The sequence below is a fragment of the Pseudoliparis swirei genome, chromosome 5, assembly GCF_029220125.1.
Source record: "Pseudoliparis swirei isolate HS2019 ecotype Mariana Trench chromosome 5, NWPU_hadal_v1, whole genome shotgun sequence".
Classification (NCBI taxonomy): Eukaryota; Metazoa; Chordata; class Actinopteri; order Perciformes; family Liparidae; genus Pseudoliparis; species Pseudoliparis swirei.
In genome coordinates this window covers 6,578,511-6,603,447 of record NC_079392.1, presented here as the reverse complement: position 1 = coordinate 6,603,447, position 24,937 = coordinate 6,578,511, and the positions used below count along the sequence as shown (strand labels likewise).

General features: G+C 40.9%; 1 protein-coding gene across 1 annotated transcript in view; it reads left to right on the top strand.

Annotated features, from left to right (window-relative positions):
* Positions 1–19,988: 19,988 nt before the first annotated feature.
* The window catches only part of LOC130194363 (uncharacterized), a 78,821-nt gene continuing 73,872 nt past the window's right edge, over positions 19,989–24,937 (top strand). Inside the window, exons 1-2 of the mRNA XM_056415341.1 lie at positions 19,989–20,262; positions 24,640–24,761. Of these exons, the coding sequence (XP_056271316.1) occupies positions 20,208–20,262; positions 24,640–24,761 (177 nt within the window). The 5' untranslated portion in view covers positions 19,989–20,207. The remainder of the gene's footprint in view (positions 20,263–24,639; positions 24,762–24,937) is intronic.

The following is a 24,937-nucleotide window of genomic DNA, read 5'->3' as shown; positions in this document are numbered from 1 at the left end:
GGTGCGCCGCCTAAGTGGAATTCAAGACTGATTTCACCACGCGACACCGCGCGCCTGCAGCCCGCAAACCTCCGCGTGATTGATAAATATGAGAATCGAGGAGACTCTCATGCCGGGTAAGGGGCTCTCTCATTAAAAAATATGGTGTTCGTAATGAAGAGGAAATAGAATTAGGGTTGAGAAGGATGAAGGGGAGCAAATTGCTGTAAATATTGTCGAGGCTGATCGGCAGCCTCCTCCTCCTCCTCCTCCTCCTCCTCCTCCTCCAGCCACAGCAGAAAAGTCATTATGTGGATTTTGGATATAGGTTCCCCATGACCGCATATTTATTATCTATCTAAATAGAATCACTTACCTCTGATGCCGGCTCTGATAGCCAGTCACCGCAAATATCAGTTCCCCCCGGTGCCTCTGCCGGCAATTTTACATAAGGCCAAATGATTATACGTGCAACCAGACAGGATTGCATTTTGTTGTGAACTTGATCCACGTTTTCCGATGAGAAATAACCATTTGTGGGGGGAGATATCCCTTCTCCTTAAGGGGGGTAGATTCACCCTGTTTGACGTCCTCCGTGGTGGAAAACGAGGGTCTGCGGTAGAAAGATGAGCACTTCTTAAAAACCAGTGGAAGAAGAAGAAGAAAAAAAAGGGCCTTCTCATTGTTCCATGACTGTGATGTGGCCGGAGCCTCCTCCACCATCCCGTATCTTCATTCGCCGCTCCTTATTTGTCAGCGTGGTGCAATCCAGCTGTATTTTATTCCCTTTCAGCCGTTGTTCGGACGGTCGGAGTTGTGTGTGGCGATAAATAAAAATGCGTGAACAAAAAAAACAAAAATGCACGATGCCTATTCATGAAGGCGACATATGCGGCGCTCAAGCGCATGTATGCACATAGGTATCGGCCCATTTGTCAAGCCAGGAGAGCTAATTATCTCATAGCGTGCGCTATTGTTTTTCAAGCCACGGCGTTTTCATTTCGCGAAACATTAAAACACGCGTGTGGCGGAGGCAGCCCAAATGGTTTCCATGAGCATGAATGCATTAGAACATTTTGGGAAGGGGGAGGGGGGGGGGGGCTGTTGTATTAGAACTCAGCGGGGACATCAGCGTGCTACACCTCTTTCGGTTTGTCATTCATCTTCCCGCGCGAGGGCGGGGAAAGAAGCAGTGGGTAGCGACGCCTTCAGCCAACTTGGCAGGTTAATGAAGCTAATTTGATTTCCTCCATAATGGCTGCCCGTGTCCCACGAAGGGGCCTAATTGCGCTCGTCGTTTTTTGTTCCTTCTTTTTTTTCCGTGGTACCAGCCGATGGCCCCGCGCATTTTTTACCTGAAGGTTGTGCGCAGGCAAACAAGTTCCTGATTCGAGTCAGATGGCAGCGACGGCTCCGTTTCATCTGCTAATAGTTGATCTTATTTCCCAGGCAGCTGTGAGCGCAGTGAGACGGCGGCGAGTCAAGCGAGTTCATTGCCGCGGGGCAAACAAACACCACGGCAGGCCGTCGAGTCCCGGGAGGACTCCGAAGGAACGCCGTGGCGTTAACGCGGTCCTCTTTGTTATGAACCTCAGTATTGTGTTACGCTGTCCGTGTGGAAGCGTTTATTTGTGTGATTTTTTTCTGTCGGTCGTCGGCGTTGTCAGTCATCTCCGGCTGCTGTTCGGAGACATTTTAACCGCACGCTTTTTTTATTGATTTTATTCAGTTTCACTGAACAAGAAACGCGACAAACTAAGTAAAATATTTACTTTTTCTCCACTTTTTGTCATTGACAATGGTGAATGACAAAAAATGGAGAACAAATTGATAATGAATAAACAATAAAAAAATAAAGAAAATAAAAAAAAGACAAACATAAGTAGAAACTAGAATGGGCACTCGGTAGAGCGCATACCTTCGCATATCACAAGATTGGGCATTGAATTATGAACAGTTTGGCATTAGTTGCATGTCAATTGGATAAAATTGACCATGCTATGGTAAAAAGAAGATTTTGACCTATCCATGACCTTGACCTTTACCCGATTAATCCCAAAATCTAATCAAATGGTCCCCGGATAATAACTAATCATCCCACCAAATTTCATGCGATTCAAGAAGATGTTGACCTTTTCATGACCTTGACCTTGACTTTTGACCTGATCGACCCCAAAATCTAATCAAATGGTCCCCGGATAATAACCAATCATCCCACCAAATTTCATGCGATTCGGTTTAAATTTTTTTTGTTATGCGAATAACACGCATACAAATAAATAAATAAATAAATACACGGCGATCAAAACATAACCTTCCGCATTTTCAATGCGAAGGTAAATATATAGTAAATGAATAGGGCGTCATCAATCGCTCTTTACACATTTTTTATCTTTTCAGATCAGCTGAGAACATTACTCATCTTTTCCCTTGTTGTCCATTTTTCCAAGCATTGTTCTTGGGACATTTATTTTTCAATAAATATAAAAAGTACATTTTTAAGTGTGATCCTAAAACAGCTCCTGTTTCCACGGTGGGAGATGCTCTTCACTATGTGTTGTTGAGAAATGTGCATGAGCCGGTCAGTTTGTGCCCGTCGATGCAAACAAAGTATTATTATAAGTTGATCATTTTAATTTGACTGAGGCAAGTAGCGGTGGGTATGAAGCCCAAGGCGGTCAATGCATGAAACAATACGTTGTGAAAGAAATATTCATGACTAAAACATACAAACTGCGTCATATAACCATAAACAGCTTCAATAATACATTACTTTTAAAATCCTTTAAAAGTTTTTTTAAATCATGATTCCATTTTTTTTCTTTGTTCTTTTCTATTTAAAAACTAGACAAAAGCAAGAGTGAAATACTTGTTTCTGTGTAAAGGTAAATAAATGTTTTGCCATGAAATTGATGTTTTGTTGTTCGTTTTGTTTGCCACCTTGCCATTATTAGGTTATGCAACCAAATAAATAAATAATAATACACCGTCCAGAAGTGCGTATAAATTGCTGGTAGCCACGGTAACGTGCTGACAGGATTCAGACTGTTTTGACCTCATTGTTCTCTGTGATGTTCGCTGAAAGTTACGTAATGTAGCTCCGATCATTTATTCATTTATCAGTCATAATTTTAAAGTAGCCGATCAATATTTAAAGAAACTCAAACGTCGGAGGAAAACAGCATTCCTCATCAGAATCAAACAAATAATGGTAAATTGGAAGGAGTCTGAAACATCATCCCAAAGTTAATTAGTGTTTTTTTCTCACCCTATAATTGGATCCTAATCAGCATTGGGGTTCAAGCTATTTTCACAAGACCTCTTCATTTGATCATTATCTACAAAGCCGCGGCAGATATTATAGGCCGTATTCCTTTTACTCTGCCATACAATCTAAATGGATCTTGTTTCAAAGCCTCAAGGACAGGCTGTGATGAGCTTGACTAGATTGCACTCTCCTACTTATCTTCATCGACAGAGAAGTCTGTAAACATAATAATGCAGAGATCAATATAATATTGTGTTGCTAATAAAAACTCAAAACCAAAGAGTTTCTAAATATTACACACTTACAGCAAAATGTCAAACCTCGAAAAACAGTGCACGAGGCATTCAAATTTGGATGTTACAGTTGTGCTTTGGAAGAACCTTTTACAATTCTAATACTTCATTATGTGTAGCCGCTTCACCGGGCCACAGGAGTTGAGAGCAGCCTTGGTAGTTTTGACTTTTTTTGCTTAGATTCAAATGAGTTTTCTTATTTTCTCAATTGCAGCACACGGTTTGCAGTTGTTCCCACTGACGTTTGTTGTTGGGAAGCAAATCCTGTGCGCTATAGGCCTATTATAGCTGCAAGGCCACTGGTTATTGTGTTAAATATAGGGAATTATCATTTTTCTCTCAGCGACTCCACAATCTTGGAACAACTACCCCTGGAATGGAGTCACAGTTCTATTTCCCTTTAGGTCTCATTTTGGTTGCTAGGCTAACGTTCGCTAAAACCCTTTTCATAGGCTAATGCTGCGTTCACACCAAAAACGTTGAGAATCTTTCGTGCGAGTAGATCCCATAAGCAAAGTCAATGCACAGACGTGAACGGTTAAGATTGACGTGAATTTTCGCCGGGCGGCGCGAATGACGTGAATTGAGTGAAGCGAAAAATTCACCTTGTTCGCCTCATGTTGAAATATTTCAACTTTGAACGAAAAATGTGCGAGTTGCGAAAGCCAATCAGTGTTGAGATGCTCCACTGTCGTGAATCTAACTCGCTGCTGCTTTAGTAGCGCCGTACGCGGAAGTCACCGAGCTGTGTGAGCCAATACAGGTGATGTTATGTAACCATATAAATACATATGATATTAATGTTATGAACGAAAAAACACGAGGGCGTTAGATGTTCCGATGTTTGTGGGATTCCCACAACGAGTGTAAAGCAGAACTAGTGGTTAGTTCTTCAATGGTTGATGTCGGAAAGGATAACTGTTTCCACGGAATAAAGCCGCAGAGATAAGCCACGCCCCCTCTACGGCGCGAATGAAGCATATGACGCGAATGACGGGAATAAACCACGACTTGTCAAGCGGGTAAACTCACATGAGGAAAGCGTTGCAAAAATTCGCAGCGCTTTTGGTGTGAATGCAAGCCGACAGATTAAAGCTGCTGCGAATACGCTGCAGATTCTGATTGAGTCCATTTAGAAATGCCGGGTTTAACCGAGGGGCTCCCAGAAAACTATCGCCATCGGTTGGTATTCCACCGCTACCTCGATAGAGACGATGGGGGCTCGAAAAAACCTTTCTCAAATATCAAAACAGCGGAGAGTGGCGCTTCTTCTCCCTCAGAAACCCCCATTAGCCAAGCATGCCGACACCGGCCCCGCAGAGCCGGGTTTCCAGATAACAGTTTGATTTTAAAGCTTGGCTAACTCACAAAATGAATGTTGATACAGCTGACATACCGAGAAGCCTGCCACGGGGATGGATCCTGCCCGTTATATAAAAGGAGCAGGGAGGCTGTAGTGAGGGGGTTGGTGTGTGTGTGTGTGTGTGTGTGGGGGGGGATTTAATGTTTATCGCAAAAGAACAGGAATCTGACAAATGATTACATTTATCATGCTTTATTAATATTGAAGGAAAACGTGGGGTGAAACTAAGAGTGAGGTTGAGGCTAGAGGGCCGGAAGCTAATACGGTTCAACAGGATACCGGTGTATTCAATTTGACTGTTATCATACCATGTTCAATTGCTTATCTACAGTCTTGAAATAAATGACATGTGTGTGTGTGTGTGTGTGATAGATAAAGGTACAGAAAGAAGCAGACTGGCTCCCACACACAGGGTGTATTTTCCTCATTAATAATCTTTAGGATATAACTGTAAAACCTCATAGCTGATGTTTTTTTCATAAAGAAGTGAATGTAACACGCTTTAGTGCTGCCAACATGTAATCTAACATGCTTTAATTATGTAACATGTTACTGTTACATGATCACTTTTAATAGCTTTATGTACTAATCTCTGATGTTAACATTTCTCTATACAATAATCAGAGCATTTACCAGCAAATAAATATTCCAACGGTAAAGATATAGTCAAGTAAGTAGAATGAAGACACTCGATGTGTCGTAATTCGAGCTCCTCTGTGCTTTCTTTACGTTAACGTTGAATCACCCACAACTGGTCAGAAACCAAAAAATCCTAAAAACTATAGTTTATACCTCATCACCAACACCATTACTAACAATTCAATCAGTTTTTAGTGGAATTGAGTTATTCACCCCTCCATGGATCAGAGTTCAATCAGGAGAATTCACTCGTTTTAATGAAAAATACATGTTTAAACAATTTTGTAGCGACATTGAAAAAAATCTAAATCTAAATTGCACTAGCCTACCATAACATGGATTTTCTCTTAAATTCTTTCATGGGGTGATGTAGATAAATAGAGATGAGACACCTGAGCTGTCCAGGGTCATATTGACCCGCTCACTCAAAATCAAGCCAAATGAGTCATAAAGGATTTGTATTGAAAGTAAACTTTAGTTTTGTTTATTTATAGTGTTAAAATGCATAAATTACATCATAAAAGATGACCAAAGGCCAGCACACGGTCATCCTCTCGGAGCAGTCGTATATGTATCTGCAGAGTGTAATGTTGGTAGTACTTCTCCGAAATTTGTGCCTGCAGTTTGGAGCGAAAACCGACCATATGCTGCGTGTGACCTTCGACCCTCATCAGCCGGGGCTCACAACCGCCCCAAGTGTTATATTAGCATTGGCCAGATTCATTGTCCTCTTCCTGTACAACAATGTTCACTTGATGTCGGGCATGAAATGGAAAGCCAGTGGACTGAGTGCAGAGTGGATAAGCACTCCTACAGATTCTCATAATATGGAGCTAAAAGCCTGCTTCTTCTCCACCTCACTGCCTACCTTCACTCGTGGCTGTACAAATTGGTCATAACAATCCCTTGCATAATGTATTTGCGTGCCAAGTCCGCCATTAAAGCGCTTCTTTCACAGATGCAATATTAGGGCTCCGATTCGCATTTAACACGCGAGGGCCGTTTAGCTGCTAGCTAGATGTGGCGAAACAAAACGTCTTCTCAACCGCTAACGACAAGAAACCAGAATGAAGGAGGAGAAGTGGGCCGAACCATCGGGGCTCGACATTTCATGGGAGTCGTGGTAGATTGACCACGTGAGTGGAAATGGGAAGGACATCAAAATGTGTGTGTGGAGGTATAGAACACAGCTTCGTTTACTGTTCAGTAAATCTGCTTCGCGCGTAACAAGCAGAGGCGCGAGCACCGGGCGCAATTTAACTTCACCGTCGGCTAATCTTAAAAGGATATAGTGACATCCACATAACACAGAACAAAAGTATGATGGACAATATAATGCGACAAAGGCTTTCGTGATGAGTGCATTCTTGATGACCACATTAGCTATTTTTCTCCGTACCGGTATTATTCCCCCTCCCTCCCTCCCTTTTTTATTTTTTTTATTTTTTAATGGAGCTAGGCCAAGTTGAAGATAGTTTAATGGCACTGAGAGTGTTGAGTGGTTTGTTGGAATGAATTTGATTCTTTGCTTTTTAGTAGAATATCAACAACGTGAACGTGTGGCCTGATGGAAAGAGCTCTGCCCTCGCCCCGAATGAAGCACCATAATACTGCTCGAACATTTATTTTCCTTTCTTGTTTCTCACCGATGTTCTTCTTTGGACTGTCTGGTTTTATTGCGGCGATGTGTTGGACCCTCAACTCCGACATGATCAACCATTTTCGTTTGAAGAGGTCGGGGATGATCCACCTCAACTTGGCATGAGCTACAATGACAATGAGCCCCCAGCAGCCAGTCTGCCGGCCGGTCTGGACTTCACACTATGCTGGGTAGCATGTGGGAAATTGGTTTGCTCTGTTCAGATCGATGGGCATGTGGGGGGGCCGGAGGGGTGAGGGATACAAATAATTGGCATCAAAAACAAATAATACTTCTCTGCATTTGCTTGTCTGTGTAGAGTGCACATTTTACATGATTTTTTCCCCTTTATAAACCAGATTTATTAATCCGTGACCTTTGTGCGAGTGCACAGTCACGTCAGGCTTTTTCAAATAGATGCACTTTCCTTTCATAAGGTCAACATTCATGGTTGTTTGACTCTATAATCTAGCATAAAGCCAAAGCCAAAGTCCACTTCAAAAAATGTCTCATTAAGATTTTGATCAATCTTGTTCTTTCGGTGAGACAGACTTAGGAAATGCCATCAGAAAATTGCATTTCCCAATGACATTAGGCGCCCAGTTGACCATCCAATCCCATGTGTTTCTGTTGAGACGTTAAGATCTGATATCGTTTGGGTCAGAAAACTTGCTCTCTTTTTTTTCCTCTAAGTGAGGCAATTAAATTTCCTTGATGGTCTCTCGGAGCACTTAGCTAAAGAGAATACACTTTTATATCAAAAAGCTTTCAATCATCTCAAATCATATTTGGGAGAAATGTGCCCCCGAGTGGAGTGTCACATGCAATGCTGCCGAGCATGTGACAGACTCGTGCTGAGATGGCCGATGTTGGGAAAGGTTATTGTGCACGTCTGTGTGGGCGACGCATCGGCCGCCACATGTTGCTGGTCGGCATTATATTGTTGCTTCATATCAAAGCCTGCCGGGATATGAGAGCCTGGCAAATTGAGACTCCCCCCCCTCCCACTGCAATTTGTTATTGTAAAGACAGATGTCTGAACCAAGACATGGACATCGTCTATAAGAGCAGACAAACACACTTGACATATCTTACACGTCTTATTTTGGTTTTGTTTCGTCCTTGGATCACATGACTGTCGGAACGTAATCCGATAGGCTCGACGGTCTCAGCGATTCCCGTTGAGGCTTGATTGTCGCCGATTGTATTTTACGTCATTTAATTGTAGTTTCTGAATACGGAGTTCTTGCATTGATCCGCATTGACCCATACTAAAAAATTTAAATTGCGAGGAGAAGAACTAAGGTGGATGTATTTTTATTGGAACATTTCTAAATTATAAATTCGCTGCCATTTAAAGTTGACATTCCACGAGGTAGTTAATTGCTTTTTTACCTTTGTTGTGTTGGCAGTTGAGACAAATATATGATCTTTTTGTGACAGTATTAAACATTTTATCACGCAACATAGAGTGCTTTTTCCGAGAAAAAAATAATAACACATTAAAATAATCAAGATGACTGTCTGGTGAGTCTGAACCCCAACAACTCTTCCTCTGTAACTACCTGTTCCCTGGTTTACCATCATGCTCTATTTTACGACAGCTAATTAGGCAAGTTTTATAACCAGGTTTACTTAACTCTGTCACACGAGGATAAATTACCATTTTGCACTTCTCACTTAATCATTTTAATTACCACAGGCAATTTATCAGGCTGTCTTCAGGGTATGAATAATTGCAAAGATTATTAGATGAAAGTACAAACTGTATATATCAGGATAAGGACATATGGTATATTTTTAGAAAAATGAAGAAAATATGGTGTGTTCGTTGTTACTGCCCGCTACTAGTTTTACATCCTCTCAGTTTAAAGTCAAAAGTGTTGGATGCAACCATTTTACAGTCGTTCACAGGCTGTCCTCCCTTGTAGAGATCATCAGCAAGACAGAAGGCTCACTGTTCTGCAGGTTTACACATTTTAATGCTTGTGTGCATCGGCGGGGGCGACTGGGTGGGTCCGGCCCTTTGCCGACTTTGTCCTGACATTCATTCCCACACTTTATACAGCGGGGGAAAGAGGGATGCACCGGGCGCCCCCTCCACACAGATCAAAGAGGGGTGTGCCACGCCGCTGTGGGCTCACTTGAGAGACTACCAACGTGAAAATGCCACATCCCCGGTCCTCGGTGGGGGGCCGGGCTGTAATTGTGTCTTGTCAGACCTCCAAAGTCCCCCTCACAGCTTCGTACCTGACATTTTCCTCCACTGAATTTATTTTTCACTCTTTGGTGTTTTGGCAGCGGCGCCACTTGTGACCAAATTTAGCTCTTTTCTCCCACCGTGTGCACCGCGAGCCAATGACAGAAAGTGTGTGCAGATTGCACTTTGTATGAAAAGAGAACGTTACCCTCATCAAGAAAAGGTCACACGAAGCAACTGATGAACAGACGCCAGGGATTTTTTTTCCCTTCACTTTATGATTCATTGGCTTGAATGCGACTCGCTGTACAACATTCTTCGGCAAAAATAGAAATTGCCACAGAATTCTCAACACTTCAGTATGAAAGAGAAAAGTCATACCGGTCATCCATCTACATGCAGGATTACATATACCATAAAGTAATGTGTGTGTGTGTGGTCAACCAAAACCAAATGGTATACAGTAGAAGTAACGACTGAGGACAATAATTGCATGACATAGGATAAAATATGAAGAAGTCAACAGCTTTAACCACCATGATGCCTCATCAGTCGGGTTGGGTGCCGAAAACCGGTGCCTATCATTTAACACCGGCATCCCCTTGAAAACGTGGAGACTGATGATGACAGGAGCAGCCTTGACTCAGATTAGTACCGTAACGTTGATTGCAAGTCTTGCATTCATAAAAGTAGGACAACCGATGATAAATTAACCATTATAACCATTTTTAAGCTAGCTCGTAGCTCGCGCAAGTTACGAGCTACGAGCTACGAGCGCGACAGTCTGATATCCATTTTATTTCAGTGCGGCCATGAGAACGGCTTTTACAGGGAATTTGGCCGAAGAGGTTTTTATTGTCGTCATTGTCAATCGTCGTTTTGTGCTCTTTTTTATTAAAGTATCGGTTCAGGCGCCATTTAGGCACCGGTATCGTTTTAAAAGTACCGGTTAACCACCGGTATCGTAAAAAAAAAAAACGATACCCATCCCTACTTATCAGATTTCATCTTTGAGAGGTACAGAACACAATGATGGACAAGACTCACCGTTTCTGTTTTTATTAAATCTTACCAGGAAATGCCTCAAATGTGTATCGTCTACGGAGTGGATTCATTGGAATAGGATTTTTTTCCTCGACTCATCAAAACGTTTTGACAGTTCATGCAGTAGGAAGGCGATGTCAGTTCGCCATGAATAAGATCTGCCGTCATTTAACCGATGTCATTTAAAATGCACACCATGCAAAGTACTAATCACGATTGCAGTCCTTCAGATGGACATGGAAACATTCCCTCGTCAATATCAGCCCGATTGCAGCCCGAGCCGGCAGATGTTGGACATCTGCTTGGAACGGGAACAACGATTGGCTTTGGGCGTGACTATTAAATGTTTAGTCCCTTGAAGGGTGTCAAAGTGGCCACAGACATCCTCTGGGACGAGCAAATAAACCTTCGTTGCCTTCCACTGCATGTCCTGTGACGTTCAGGATTTTGTTACAACCGTAAACATGGCGACGCGCAAGAGGAGCGATGTTATTGGTTCGTGTGAGTCGCGAAACAGAGGACAGCCCACAGTCGTTTGTTTCTTTCTTAGTTTTAGGCTTTTACACAGCGCCGTTGTTTGTTTAGATCCTTCTTCCCGGGAAGTCTGTTTCAACCCCCTTCTTCCCAATGACTCCACATGAGACGAGCTTTGGTTGGTCCAGGACCAACATGTCGCCTTTGTGTCTCTTTGTCGAGTCGCGGAATATTTTTTTAGTCTTTAATCGCCTCATCTGATACTGTTGGAACACAGAGAAGTCTGAATCCAACAGTAGACTCAAAAAAAAAATCAACCCAAGCAACATTTCTAAACTTCCCTAAATTTTGGGAAGTTACGTTCAGACAGAACATGAAGAGAATGTTAATGAGGACCTATATGAAGTCGATTGAAAGATAGGAGTGGACTGCCTCTGGACATGCATCGCCAAGGACAGCCCAACTTGATGCCCAGACACTTTAATTAAATATTTAAATTGGAGTTTCCAAGGGCTTTAACCCTCCTGTTACCTTCACATTTACGAACATATTTTATGCTCAGGGTCAATTTGACCCCAGCAATTAAAACCTCCAGAAAATTATTAGAATTAATATTGTTTCCCAAGTTTAAGTGTGAGGTACTTCATGTTTGTTTGTTGACTACCTAAATAGCCCTTTAAATAAATAAAAAAGTTGATATTTCTTATATGTTTGACACAGTGAAAAACAGCCTGGGGTCAAATTGACCCCAAAGAACACCGACGTTAAACATTGAATGGGGTCAAATTGACCCTAAAGGTAACAGGAGGGTTAATTATTCAAAATGAAATTAATGTAGATAAACAATAAAAAAACTAAGGGATCTGAAGGAAAAGGCAAAAATAGAAGTTCTGCAATCAGGAAGAGAGTGAGGCTGAGCTGTGAGTTCAGTCAGCGCAACGTCGCCCGATGGGCGGTTGAAGCCCAGAGTTTGGCGTTCAAAGCCGTCGCCATCTTGGATGACGCCCTGACCAGACCCCCCCTTGCAGGCAGTAGCTCCTGGTTGTGTTTATTGGCATGCATGTTCAGACTGCTCTCACTGTATATTTTTTGCATCATAAATTGTGGGCGGAACTATGCGGTGCTGCATGTAATGGGCCAACATCGTCATTATGTCGGTGCTACTTACGCTACCAATTTGGGCTGGTAGAGAGTAACACGAGTTCCTCGTGGTCGTAGGTGACCACGTCGACTTCTCTTAGTAAGCTTTGAAATACATTTGCTGTAAAGCAACGCACATAAAACTAGAATGGTCACTCGGTAGAGTGCATACCTTCGCATATCACAAGATTGGGCATTGAATTATGAACATGTTGGCATTAGTTGCATGCCAATTGGATAGAAATTGACCGCGCTATGGTAGAAAGAAGATGTTGACCTTTTCATGACCTTGACCATGACCTTTGACCCGATCTATCCCAAAATCGAATCAAATGGTCCCCGGATAATAACCAATCATCCCACCAAATTTCATGTGATTCGGTTTAAGACTTTTTTACTTATGCGAATAACACGCATACAAATAAATAAATAAATAAATACACGCCGATCAAAACATAACCTTCCGCATTTTCAATGCGAAGGTAAATAGTCCTGGCATGATAAATTCAGTGTCATCCACATCCATTTTTACAGCGACAACATGTGTACAATAGCTTAACTACTGTATTAACTCAATGATCAATACCGACAGTGTTTGTTTTCGTGCTGATAATCGAGTTCAGCACAGACACACAGCGCGGCTCTCGTCGCGGCGTTCATCACTGCAGCGCTCGCCTTGCTGCGGTGCTCTTTGAAATCTCCCTGCGCTAACACGCTGCATGTTGCTGAGAGGACTGAAGATTAGCATATGACATGACAGATTACATTAAGTCACGTCTGCGCCGTACTTTATGACATTAGCCTCTTAGCCCAGGCGTACAAACGCATGCAAATGCTCCCCCCCCCCCTCAAACCCTCTTATTTAAATCTGCTGCATGACACGGCACCTTTGATATGATTATTAGCCATCTCAGCGACTCAGCTTCACCCTCGTCAGATAGGAGATGTCAGCGAAGGTGAGAAATGATGGCCGCTTTGAACGTGAACCTTGACAAGCTGCGATGAGAGAACCGAAAAGCAGACGGCGGACTGGAAATGTTCTTTAACAAAGGGCGTCTATACGCGGGGAGATTTGTCTTACTTTTTGACTTACACTCAATATGATTTCCCTCATAGAACGTTTAAATTAAAAAATAACGTCGGGCACAAAAGTCTCACCATCGCCTCGGATTAAAAAAGAAGAAAGTTGTTGAAAATGCGGTTGTTCTTTTTTTCGTGCCGTCCAATGCTGCCCAGATGGCTCTCCAATCTGCCCCGTGTAAAGAGTGACTCATCGTAATCACACATAATCTGCTGTTTCACGGCAAGCCTTTTGCTTCAGTTCTTTAAGATTACGCACGACAGTTAAACACAAATCAAACTCTTTTTCTTTTTTTAGATCCGCGAGCGACATTTGGGATTGTGAGATATATATATTGCGCAGTCTGAAAGAATTCAGTGATCTTGATGTTTCAACCTCATTTCAATTGTCAGTCTCACCCAGGGTTTGCATATCGTGATACCCGCAGTCTTCTACTCTTTGGGGAGGAAGGGATTGTAGATACTTCTCTTCAATTATTCCCAGTGTCATCGGAGAAGCCCGCAACACCACTCGAGTGTCTTGTCTGTGCTCTGTGGTCTTTAATCTTAATTATAAAGCTATCATTACAGCATGAACCCTGGGCTGCCAACAGTGGAGCCCTGGGCTCATCTGCTCCGAATCAATCAAACTAAGTTCTGCACTGGAGGACTTTTTCTCTCTTTTTTTCAATCAGGTCATTTTGATTCTCCCTAATCTCATTTTCATAATTATGCTTGTCCCTTCTCTAATGGAGTGAAAAAGCTCGGCCTCCTGAAGCTTTACACAATCGTGTCTGAATATTTAAAGTGAATGTTGCAACCTTGAACATCTAACCTTGCTTGAGAATTCTGTGACAATGACTGTTATTATTTTTTGTGGTCGCAAGCAGAGCTCCGGTGAATAATCCAGAAGATCAGAACGCGTTGCCCGCAGTGCAGGTTAACAGAGCCCTGTTAATAGTGCAGGAAGAGACAAGAACAAAATAACTTCAGCAGTTTATTGTTTACGAGAATGTGTTAGATATGGAGTTATGTGTCTGTGAAACGCCCTCGTTCACACTCAAATTGTCAGCTTCTGCTTTAAATCAAGGCAGTAAAATTGGATGACAGAGGGAAAGTTGGCAGCAGCCAATGACAAATTCTCCCCATCTCAAACGCAGCTGACATCTTAAAGCTGTGATTAAGTGGAATGATCAAAGACATTCAGGACTTCACTGAGAATACAGTGTGTGTGCGCGTGTGTGTGTGTGTGGAGGGATGGTATTGTCAGGTTTATTTTAAATCAAACTGAAGTTTATTTACATTTTTTTATGCGAAATCGGTACAAACATCCACTGTGTTTTATTTTGATTTAGTTCACTATTTATTTTAGTTTATTTTACCAAAGTTAGACATTTTAGTTTTACTCATTTTTCAGGAGCAACGTCACGTGTTCTCCAAGCACACCAACAACGTCGGCTATCAGCCTACCTTTTATTGGTTCAATATCTGTGTGGCCAGGCGTTAGAAATGGTCGTTTCAACGGCTCCGCAGGAAGCTCATAAGTTATCTGTGATTTGAACACCTTTTCCACTTAAGGTTGTTATTTGAATCACAGTTTAATATGCAACGTGTTGATGTTCCACGATTACTTGTTGAGGTTTTGACAGTATTCATTTGCCTTCACCATAATCTGAACCCATGAAGGAGAGACATTGCTAGCCTTCAGCTAATGTTGGCAAGCTTTGTTGGGGGGTGGGGACAGAGGTTAGTTAGTCTGGTGTTCTAGCTTCTAATTTTCTTGAGGAAGCTAAGATACACTAACTTGCATTTGGAGTGTTTTTTTAGCAATGAATATGCTAACTATCTAGTCTCTCTTGCTAACCCCCATGTTTTGAGCGGAAGCTAGTTAGCCTACCTTGCTAACCTCCACGTTCCTTATATAATACAGACGTAACACATGTTCAATGTTGTAAAAAGTAGTTTAAATCAGCTTTTGAGAACCAACGCTTTGTTAACTTCTTGAAAAACGCACCTCGTGACAGCAGCTGTGTTTCTGTTCACAAATTGTTTGCACATTTTGAGCTATTGCATCAGACAAACTGCATTGAAATGGCAAAATTATATTCCTCAGATACGTTAAATATTTCCGTGTATGATTTAGAAAGAGTTGATGCGCTAAATGTCTTATGGTAGGCCTAATGACTTTGCGGAATATATTTTGATGTAGCAAATACATTTAACTCTATTGACTAGCTGCTTGTGCTGTCATGGTATTCCTCAATATATAATATATATATATATATATATACACTACCGTTCAAAAGTTTGGGGTCACTTAGAAATGTCTTTATTTTTCAAAGAAAAGCACTGTTTTTCAATAAAGATAACATTAATCAAAAATACACACTATACATTGTTAATGTGGTAAATGACTATTCTAGGTGGAAACGTCTGGTTTCTAATGAAATATCTCCAGAGGTGTATAGAGGCCCATTTCCATCAACTATCACTCCAATGTTCTAATGGTACATTGTGTTTGCTAATCGCCTTAGAAGACTAATGTCTGATTAGAAAACCCTTGTGCAATTATGTTAGCACAGCTGAAAACAGTTATGCTGTTGATATAAGCTATACAACTGGCCTTCCTTTGAGCTTGAAGTTTGAAGAACAAAATTAATACTTCAAATATTAATCATTATTTCTAACCTTGTCAATGTCTTGACTATATTTTCTATTCAATTTTCAATTCATTTGATAAATAAAAGTGAGTTTTCATGGAAGACACAAAATTGTCTGGATGACCCCAAACTTTTGAACGGTAGTGTATATATACAGGACTGTCTCAGAAAATTAGAATATTGTGATGAAGTTCTTTATTTTCTGTAATGCAATTAAAAAAACAAAAATGTCATGCATTCTGGATTCATTACAAATCAACTGAAATATTGCAAGCCTTTTATTCTTTTAATATTGCTGATTATGGTTTACAGCTTAAGAAAACTCTAAAATCCTATCTCATAAAATTTTAATATTTCCTCAGACCAAGTTAAAAAAAGATTTATAACAGCTGAGTGTTTGTCAAGGCTCAGGAAACCCTTGCAGGTGTTTCGAGTTAATTAGACAATTCAAGTGATTTGTTTAATACCCTACTAGTATACTTTTTCATGATATTCTAATATTTAGAGATAGGATATTTGAGTTTTCTTAAGCTGTAAGCCATAATCAGCAATATTAAAAGAATAAAAGGCTTGCAATATTTCAGTTGATTTGTAATGAATCCAGAATGCATGACATTTTTGTTTTTTTAATTGCATTGCAGAAAATAAAGAACTTCATCACAATATTCTAATTTTCTGAGACAGTCCTGTATATATATATATATATATGTTGTTTTCGTCTCCAGATAGCTAATATTAACTAACAAAAAAGAACAATTTTCAAAAACACTTTTTGAAAACAATTTGAAACACATTTCTGAGTAATTGCTTGAACACACCACATTTGTATTCTCTTTGTTTCAAAGGTTAGCTTAAATTTAGCTTGACAATGAATGGAAACACGGCTAATGTTCATAAAATATACCGTTAGACATTTCCTAGTAAAAATGCACCATGGAAGTTGAAAGTGTGTTTCCTAGCAACGCTGGCCCTAAAATGTCTCTCAGCTGGTGCCGTGGGGAAAACGTCCACCCAAAAAGCTTTGACACTGTTTCCACAGATTTGTCCCAAATATGGTTAATCATCTCATTCAAAATGTTCACTGTAGCTAACGAATCGTTATATTATATATTTACCAATACAAAAAGCGAGGACATTTATTTAAAATAAATACATTTATAAAACAAGATTTATTCCGTTTAGCTTTTGGCGAAAATAATTAACTGGGGGATTTATCGTCTATTACGTATAATTCGTTAACATGAAGATGTTGGTTTTCAAAATGTATTTTGCGTTGTTCTCCATCCAGCAGTCATTAGTAATATTTCAGAAAAAATACCATATCCAAATTTAGAGTCACAATCTGCCAGATGAGTGAACTTATGAACCTTCAGTCTGCAGCAGAGAAACTCAAACGAATTCCGACACAAAGACAACCTGTGAGTCACATCATTCATCATTAAAGACGGTGAAGCAGATCAAAGAGTAGATGAATTGAGCTTTTCAGCTTTCGCTGCAGGTTGGTTGGGTATTGCTTAGTCCATGCCACCCAGTCCTAGCACAAAGGGAGGAGAGCCTGACAAGTGAGCATATGACAGAAGATTAGGAGTTCAAAAGTCACGTTTCTTTAATGTGCAAAGCTATCCAAAATACCTTTTTATATTGGTGTCTGTGAGAAAGTCTTATTTTAATGCGATTGAATGCGGGTTCTCGTTGCTTTTAAAATATGCAAAGAAGTACATGCTAACATTAACCGCTGCCTACATTATTTATCCTCCTGAAAAGTGTTTTATCAGCACCGGGCTCACTTTACTTCCCTTTAAAATATTCAAATTAGAGTGGAACTAAAATATCTACTCATAATTCTCATATGTTTCGTTAAAAATAGTTTGGTTAATTGTAAATTCTGTGGAGCTGCATTTTTAAGGGAATTGCCCAAGGCCTAAAAACTCTCATTAATCAATTTTATTTTGCTCTATATGACTTTAATACAATTTTAACTGAATGAAACCTCTAACTCATTTGATTGACACAATAAAATGCCTTCAATGTACATTTTTAACATCACAATGACACCAAAACAATCTGATCAGCCACACTGTTGTACGGAAATGTGTTTCCAAGACTTCTGTGTGATGCGAATGTTGCATATCATGAATTTAGATCCACTTTAAAAATATGTGTGAGACTTGAGAGTACATTTAGAAATGTACTAAAAGCTCTGTACGTCTGTGTCTCCCTCCCTAGTAACACCATGGGGTCATAAACTGAAAATCTCTCACCAGTTACTTTGTGTCCGTTTCTCTATCTTTAGTGGTTGATTCTTTCCCTGATGTGGACTTTATTTAGATGGCAGGAGGTTTTAGAGGGAGAGGGAAAAGCTTTTACTGTGGTTTACATTGGCCATGTATCATTGGGTTTACTAAAAACTGAAGAGCTGTTCCTCGCTTTTTAGCACTCAATCTCTCCCCTCCACCCCCGCCCCGCTCTTTATTCCCTAACACCCATCACAAATTTGGTCTGGTATGTGACTGCTAATTTATCCTTTCAATGCATGATATCCTGTCATCTCCTCATTTGTCCCTGAGTGTTTCTAATCTGAGATAATCCCAGTCAAATCCTTTGATTGTGTGTTTGGACGCGATCCATCTCTAAAGAAGCAATTTAATGGGCTTTATGGCACTTGGTGTTACGTCATTTATCTCCCGGATTGGATGTGAATGCTTGTTTTAATAAGTGCTCTTCATAAATAGGAAGAGACGTGCCGTTTAATTAGGCAGAGTGTAGACCTACCTCACACTGACAACTTCTCCAAGGTGTTCTTATTTGGAGCTGAGTGCTTCGGTGGAGGTGTGGAAACCTTCACATGTTGCGTCTTTATAAAGTAGAACACTGTGAGATCATTTCCAAACAAGATATTTGTTTAAAAAAAGAGTGTGAAACATGCACATGCTGTCTCTATGAACACTGCATGTCCCAGGGAGAAAGTCAGCCATGATGGTTCATGGAGAAGACATCAAGAAATGGCTTTGATATTGTTTTGCAGTGGAGAGCGAGTTTGCCCTGAGATTTAAGGACAGTATTATAGATACAACTTTAAATTCATTTGTTTGGGCAAGAGAGATGTGTTAACGTTGCTCTAAATTCATAACAGAATGTTGGCTGTCCTCTTAATGAAGGACTTGCTAATGCTCTCAGATTACATTTGCATAGATGAACAACCTTTTTTTAATCCTTTTCTCCTGTGTTTTGGGGTTTGTGGAAGGAAGAAAACACCCTTAAACTCTGTATGTATTTGTTTTAACTATTTTCAAATATATTGCGTGGTTTTGTCTTTTGTGCTATGAATGCCATAGTGCAAATATATATATATATTATTATTCATCAAGCCACTAACCACTGAGAAAATCGTAACTGTCGGCATTTCCCCTTTTAAATGCTATTAAATCAATTATAAAAAACTGTTTTTTTATATTATTTGTAACTAAATACATTTCATTTGTGCAGCTCATGCAAATATGAAGTCCGTTCAGAAACTTTACTTAAAATAAATTGTGACTTAATTTCTATTGTTAACACAGACTAATACAATCCATGTCACCAAGGCCGAGATCTACCAAAAAAATGACATGACTATTATAAATAATAATAATAATAATAATAATAATGCATTTCATTTTTATCGCACTCTTCCTTCAAAGAATCTCAGAGTGCCACACATATAGTGAAAACAAATGAAACCGATGAAAACATAGTTAAAGCAACCCATAAAAAAAAAAAAAAAAAAAAATGTAATAGCTGACAATAAATTAACTCAAGGTAAAAAATGCCTTCCTGAATAAAAAGGTTTTTAGGCCAGTCTATTATTTTGGAACTTTCCATTGATATGTTGTCATTGTGTCAATATGCAGGAAGAGTGTGTGGGGAAATTCCAAAATGCATCGGTCATTTCCAAGCAGAGCGCTGACGTGATGTTTGTTGCAACACAGAGTGTTCCTGTAAGAAAAGAAGCTCTCTTCCACGACGTGGTCCTCCTCCTTCATTACGAAACATTTCCCCCAAAACAAAACAATGCTTGTGTCGTTTTACAGTCCTCCCGTTCTCACTCGCAACATCTGGTTCTAGAGAATTTGAGTTCACCAGAAAGCTTTTCTTCTATTTTTTGTGTGTGTTCCCCCTCCATTCGACTTCCTGTCCTGACGTGCTCCATTGTCCAGCTGTGATTGGCTGCCGTAGTTCTTTTTTGTGTGTGTATAACTTCCCTAAAAAACCAAAACACAAAGCGACAAGCTGACAGTGAGTAGTGCAGTAGTTTATAGTGCAGTTTTGGAGTCTCTGAATGTCCCCTTAACCCCCCTTGCGACGGTAAAACAGAGGAATGCCAACAGGAAGGGAAGAAACTGCTGCTTTCTGGAGGAACTTAGAAGTGAGGGGAAGAAGTCGTCGCTCAACCACAACAGAAAGTGAAGTATGGGCAGTGAGTACCGGCCACTGTCCTCAGCACAGTCATGCAGTTTATTCATCGGTATGTATGTCGTCCTGAAAGTTTCACTTTTTAATATCCTGAAGAACATATACGACACTTGTATATGTTAACAGTAGACATCTGATATTCTTTGTGTGATGTCTGTATATGTTTTGACCACACTGAGGCCAGGGCATGTATCTGTCAACTCCTCTAAGGACCACTCCTTCTTCAGAGAATGACTCATTACCCATTTATAATTCTTCCTGCTCCCACTTTCAGCAAATTACAAAGCATTGAGCAAATAAAATTATGGCAGTGTATCGTAGTTTTCAGAAAGATGTAGTTGAAAGTGGTGAAATTAGAAATGCAGAAGCCATTGGTTGTATGTAGGAGACATCATGTGTGTGATCAAATTGTATGTGTTGCTCAGTTAATTTGGGGATTAGCAAATATTGTTCCAAAATGACGAATTCACGACTTTAAATAGCTTAACAAAAAAAAATATGTATCTATAAACCATTTACACACACGTTTGTACCCAAGCAAACAGATACAAGCCAGTTGTGTGGCTTAAAAGAAAAAATGCACATGTAATTACAAAGTACTTGACTCGCATTGTTTTACATGGCTAATTATAGTGCCTTTAAATAAGCTGAACTGCACGTGCAGCGATGAATCCCCTCTCCCCGACACTCCTCGTTAAAGAGCCACTCAGATCAGAGCATTGATGATGTCATCAGGCCTAATTCAGCTCGGTCGACACATTCATAACGGAGGAGGAGTTTAGCAGGCATTTTGGAGAAGCACATGTGCCCCTTTAATTTATGAGGCCTTGCAAATACGGGAAATATGAGTTGGTTGTGTCCTGTGAGTGTAACAATGTGAACGTGTGTCTCTCAAAACATTAAAAGCCATTCGCCGAGTATTTAAAAAGTGAATAGATCATGAATGCACCGTTTAACTTGAATGCAGCTTGTGGAAATGAATGCATCTGCACATTATCTGGTTGCCCTTTATGTGCCGACACGGTTTGATTCACAGCTGCTGAATCCGTGGTCATCGCCGAGCTAAATCATCTCTTGTGCAAAGCTGCGTTTTCTCTTCTTCTTTTTTCATTCCATTTTAAGGTGGTGTCCATTTTAAACTCTGAGAGCTTTTGGACCAATCGGGACAGCTTCCTTACTCTGAGTTGCTTGTTAAACATGCCCTATATGACATACACTACCGTTCAAAAGTTTGGGGTCATCCAGACAATTTCGTGTCTTCCATGAAAACTCACTATTATTTATCAAATGAATTGAAAATTGAATATAAAATGTAGTCAAGACATTGACAAGGTTAGAAATGCTGAGCATTGCCACTTTCATTTCACTGCACACCCTGTGTGTGTATGTGACAAATAAAAACATCTTGAATCTTGAATCTTGAATCTTGAAATAATGATTAATATTTGAAGTATTAATTTTGTTCTTCAAACTTCAAGCTCAAAGGAAGGCCAGTTGTATACCTTATATCACCAGCATAACTGTGTTCAGCTGTGCTAACATAATTGCACGGGTTTTCTAATCAGATATTAGTCTTCTAAGGCGATTAGCAAACACAATGTACCATTAGAACACTGGAGTGATAGTTGATGGAAATGGGCCTCTATACACCTCTGGAGATATTTCATTAGAAACCAGACACTTCCACCTAGAATAGTCATTTACCACATTAACAATGTATAGTGTGTATTTTTGATTAATGTTATCTTTATTGAAAAAACAGTGCTTTTCTTTGAAAAATAAAGACATTTCTAAGTGACCCCAAACTTTTGAACGGTAGTGTATATATGACATACATACCCTTATTATACGTGTATCCACGTGCTGTCGGTGTGTGTCGTGTGAAGCAACCTGCCATCAATGTGAGCCGCCGTCCTTCGCATGTTTTTTTTAGAGCTTCCATGTCAGTTAAAATGATGACAGACATTTCAGAGGGTAGTTTTCCCTCTCTGATCTCATTGTGTGCCTCGCATCACATCGCAGCTCAAATAGATGAGCGGAATAAAAGAAAAGCGTTGATTTATAGCTTGAAGAGAAATCCTGAATTCTAATTGGTCGGAGAGAAAAAATAGCACTAACAGCTGCCTCCATCTAGAGGTGCTCTCGGCCCGCGCTTGGAAGTCGTGACGGCCTTGGTGTTAACTTACCAGCCCCCCCAACCCCCACTCAACCCCCCCCCCCCTTGTAGCCAGATGGCTGTCACACCGGCGGTTCCTTGCCCGGACCACGCTGATTTCCCATCATTCTTTTGTTAATGAGGTCGTTAGCAACGCAACGGCCAATTAAATGATCTCAATCTGGCATTTCCCCCTCCCCCTATTTGTTTACTGTACGGTGTACTGTACGACGTCACACGACACCGCTCGGATCGACAGACCCCGATTTGGTTTCTTCGCGTCCGTGGCACTTTGCAGCAGGGGCCTAAACCCTCGCTGGCAGACGGCTGCCGCTGAAGCCCGTTTCCTGACAGTCGAGTGGTACAAACGGAGCTCTCGATGGAGCTCGCGTCGGCACGTGCTCCTCTGTGATAGCAGAGATCAGCGTCTCCGACTGACGACATTTGTCTGAGTACATCGCCGCCCTCCATGGTAGCAACGCAGCCCGGAGGAAGTTTCGTCTGCCGCTAAACCGTGCGTCGAGGGTGACTTCAGCCAGTTAGTCGAGCACTCACCTTCATGTGAAACGCTGCCGAACACCGACACCCCTGACAGTTAATTACGGGTGTCACAGATCACGCAGACGCGTCAGCTCGGCTGCGATTGACGCGCCGCATGTTTACATCTCTGTTGTAATGTTGTTTTCTCGTTATTTTCACAGCAAGTGCATCCGTTATTTAGCTCCAGAAAGTGCCTCGGGGCTTGCCATAATGATCGTAAAAGCAGCACCAATTCGAGGGAGTGATATAAAAAAAAAGGGGCATGTGGGTATAATTGGTGAACCTGCCATCACAGTAACTTCGGATATATTTTCGGTTGGGCTGTTGAAACACGAACAGTCTGGCTGTCATACTCTATATGGGTGTCTCTGCATGGCTCCATTATTTCCTGCACACACACAAAGTTATTTTGACTCAGTGTAAACCAACTAAACTCCATATCATATTGCCAGACAGGCGGACGAACAGGAAGCAAACATGCAGTCTGACTTTTGACACACAGTTGTATCACTCCTTTGGAGTGATTTCCATTAGTATGCCAGGTGGCTGGTGTCAGTAACAGGGAGGGAAAGGTAGTGGCACCCAGACACCAAACATTTAGCAAAAATTGCCGGATAAAAACAAAAAAACGTGAAACCAAAATGGCTGTTGGGAAGTGGAAAATATTTTGTTTCCTTCAGCTTGTCTCCGAGACATGAATGTGAGGTGAAATATATGCCTGGTCAGTAAAAAAAAAAAATGCTTACAAAGAATCTGATGGGGCTACATTTAAAAAAACACCCTTTGATTTTTTTTTTCTTCCCGAAGATAAATTTCCACCTGAAGCGATCGAGGCCCAAAAGAGACAGGAGCTTCTGAGGCAGCAGTTTACACACAGATGACAGCTAGCCCTCACTGCTGTCTCCCAATGTTCTTTATGCGATGAAACCAACAAATCTAGCTTCGAGCTACTGTCCAACAATTTAGCTTCAAAGCTCCTGCTCAATCATCTGTAACGGAGACACTGGCAAAGTTTTCCTGTTTTAAACTAGAGAGATGCAGGTTGCTGCGGCTGACCCCCGGGGGCTATAGTACATGTACATCAGACAAGGCCTCAACACATTTTGGGAATCCTGTTCAGTTTTCATGAGCTGATGTTGAGCAATGATGAAATAGCCACTAAAAGCAATCATTGAAATATCTTTAATATTGCTGGTCTTGAGAGCTAGAGAGGCCAACTTTGCAACAAGACAATATTTTACAAATAAAAAATGAATGGAATAGATAATGTTCATAATATGTTTGGTCTTACAAATTAAAATAATATCACAAATTAAAAATATTCTGGCAGAAAATAATCGTTCGATAGAAAACACTAAATTGTTGTTGATTGTCACTCTCACCTCCGTGCCGTTGTGTTCATTGTCTAGTCGGGAATGTCAACCAGCTATAATTACCTTCAAAGCCCAGATTCACTTTGCCACGCTCCCGCCGGGAACACAATAAAGCACTAATGCTCCGGGGAGCTGTGGAGTGTGTTGAACGCTGTAATGGAGGAAAAATAAGTCCCAGTATGAGTGGTAATATTTGCACAACTCTGTGAAGAACATGTACCCTGATCTACAACGAGGACACATTCTGAGCCAATTAACAATTCTCTGACCGGCAATAACTCCGATCGTGGATCCGGGATTATCCTTTGATGCGACGTGAAATCAGTGCAAAACCATTCACAAGCTCCATCTTCTCCTCTAGAGACGTCAGAGTGCTTCATATGCAGGGATGTTGAACTTCAAGCCGGCGACCCGCTGAGGCATTTCTGCGACTGCAAGAATTTACTTGCCCACCACGTGTGTCTGTCCACGTGGATCCAGAAGGTAAGAGATACGTTCCACATAGGGAGCCTTGATATTTCCGTCATCAGCCATTTGTCAGAGGGGGGGTGGGAGGTGGGGGGTGAATGTCTTTGTTGAACTTCTCGCAGTGAATAAATGTGTTTGCCGTGTTTGCATTCCTTATTGAGACAAAACATATCCGTTTGCCTCAAGGTAAT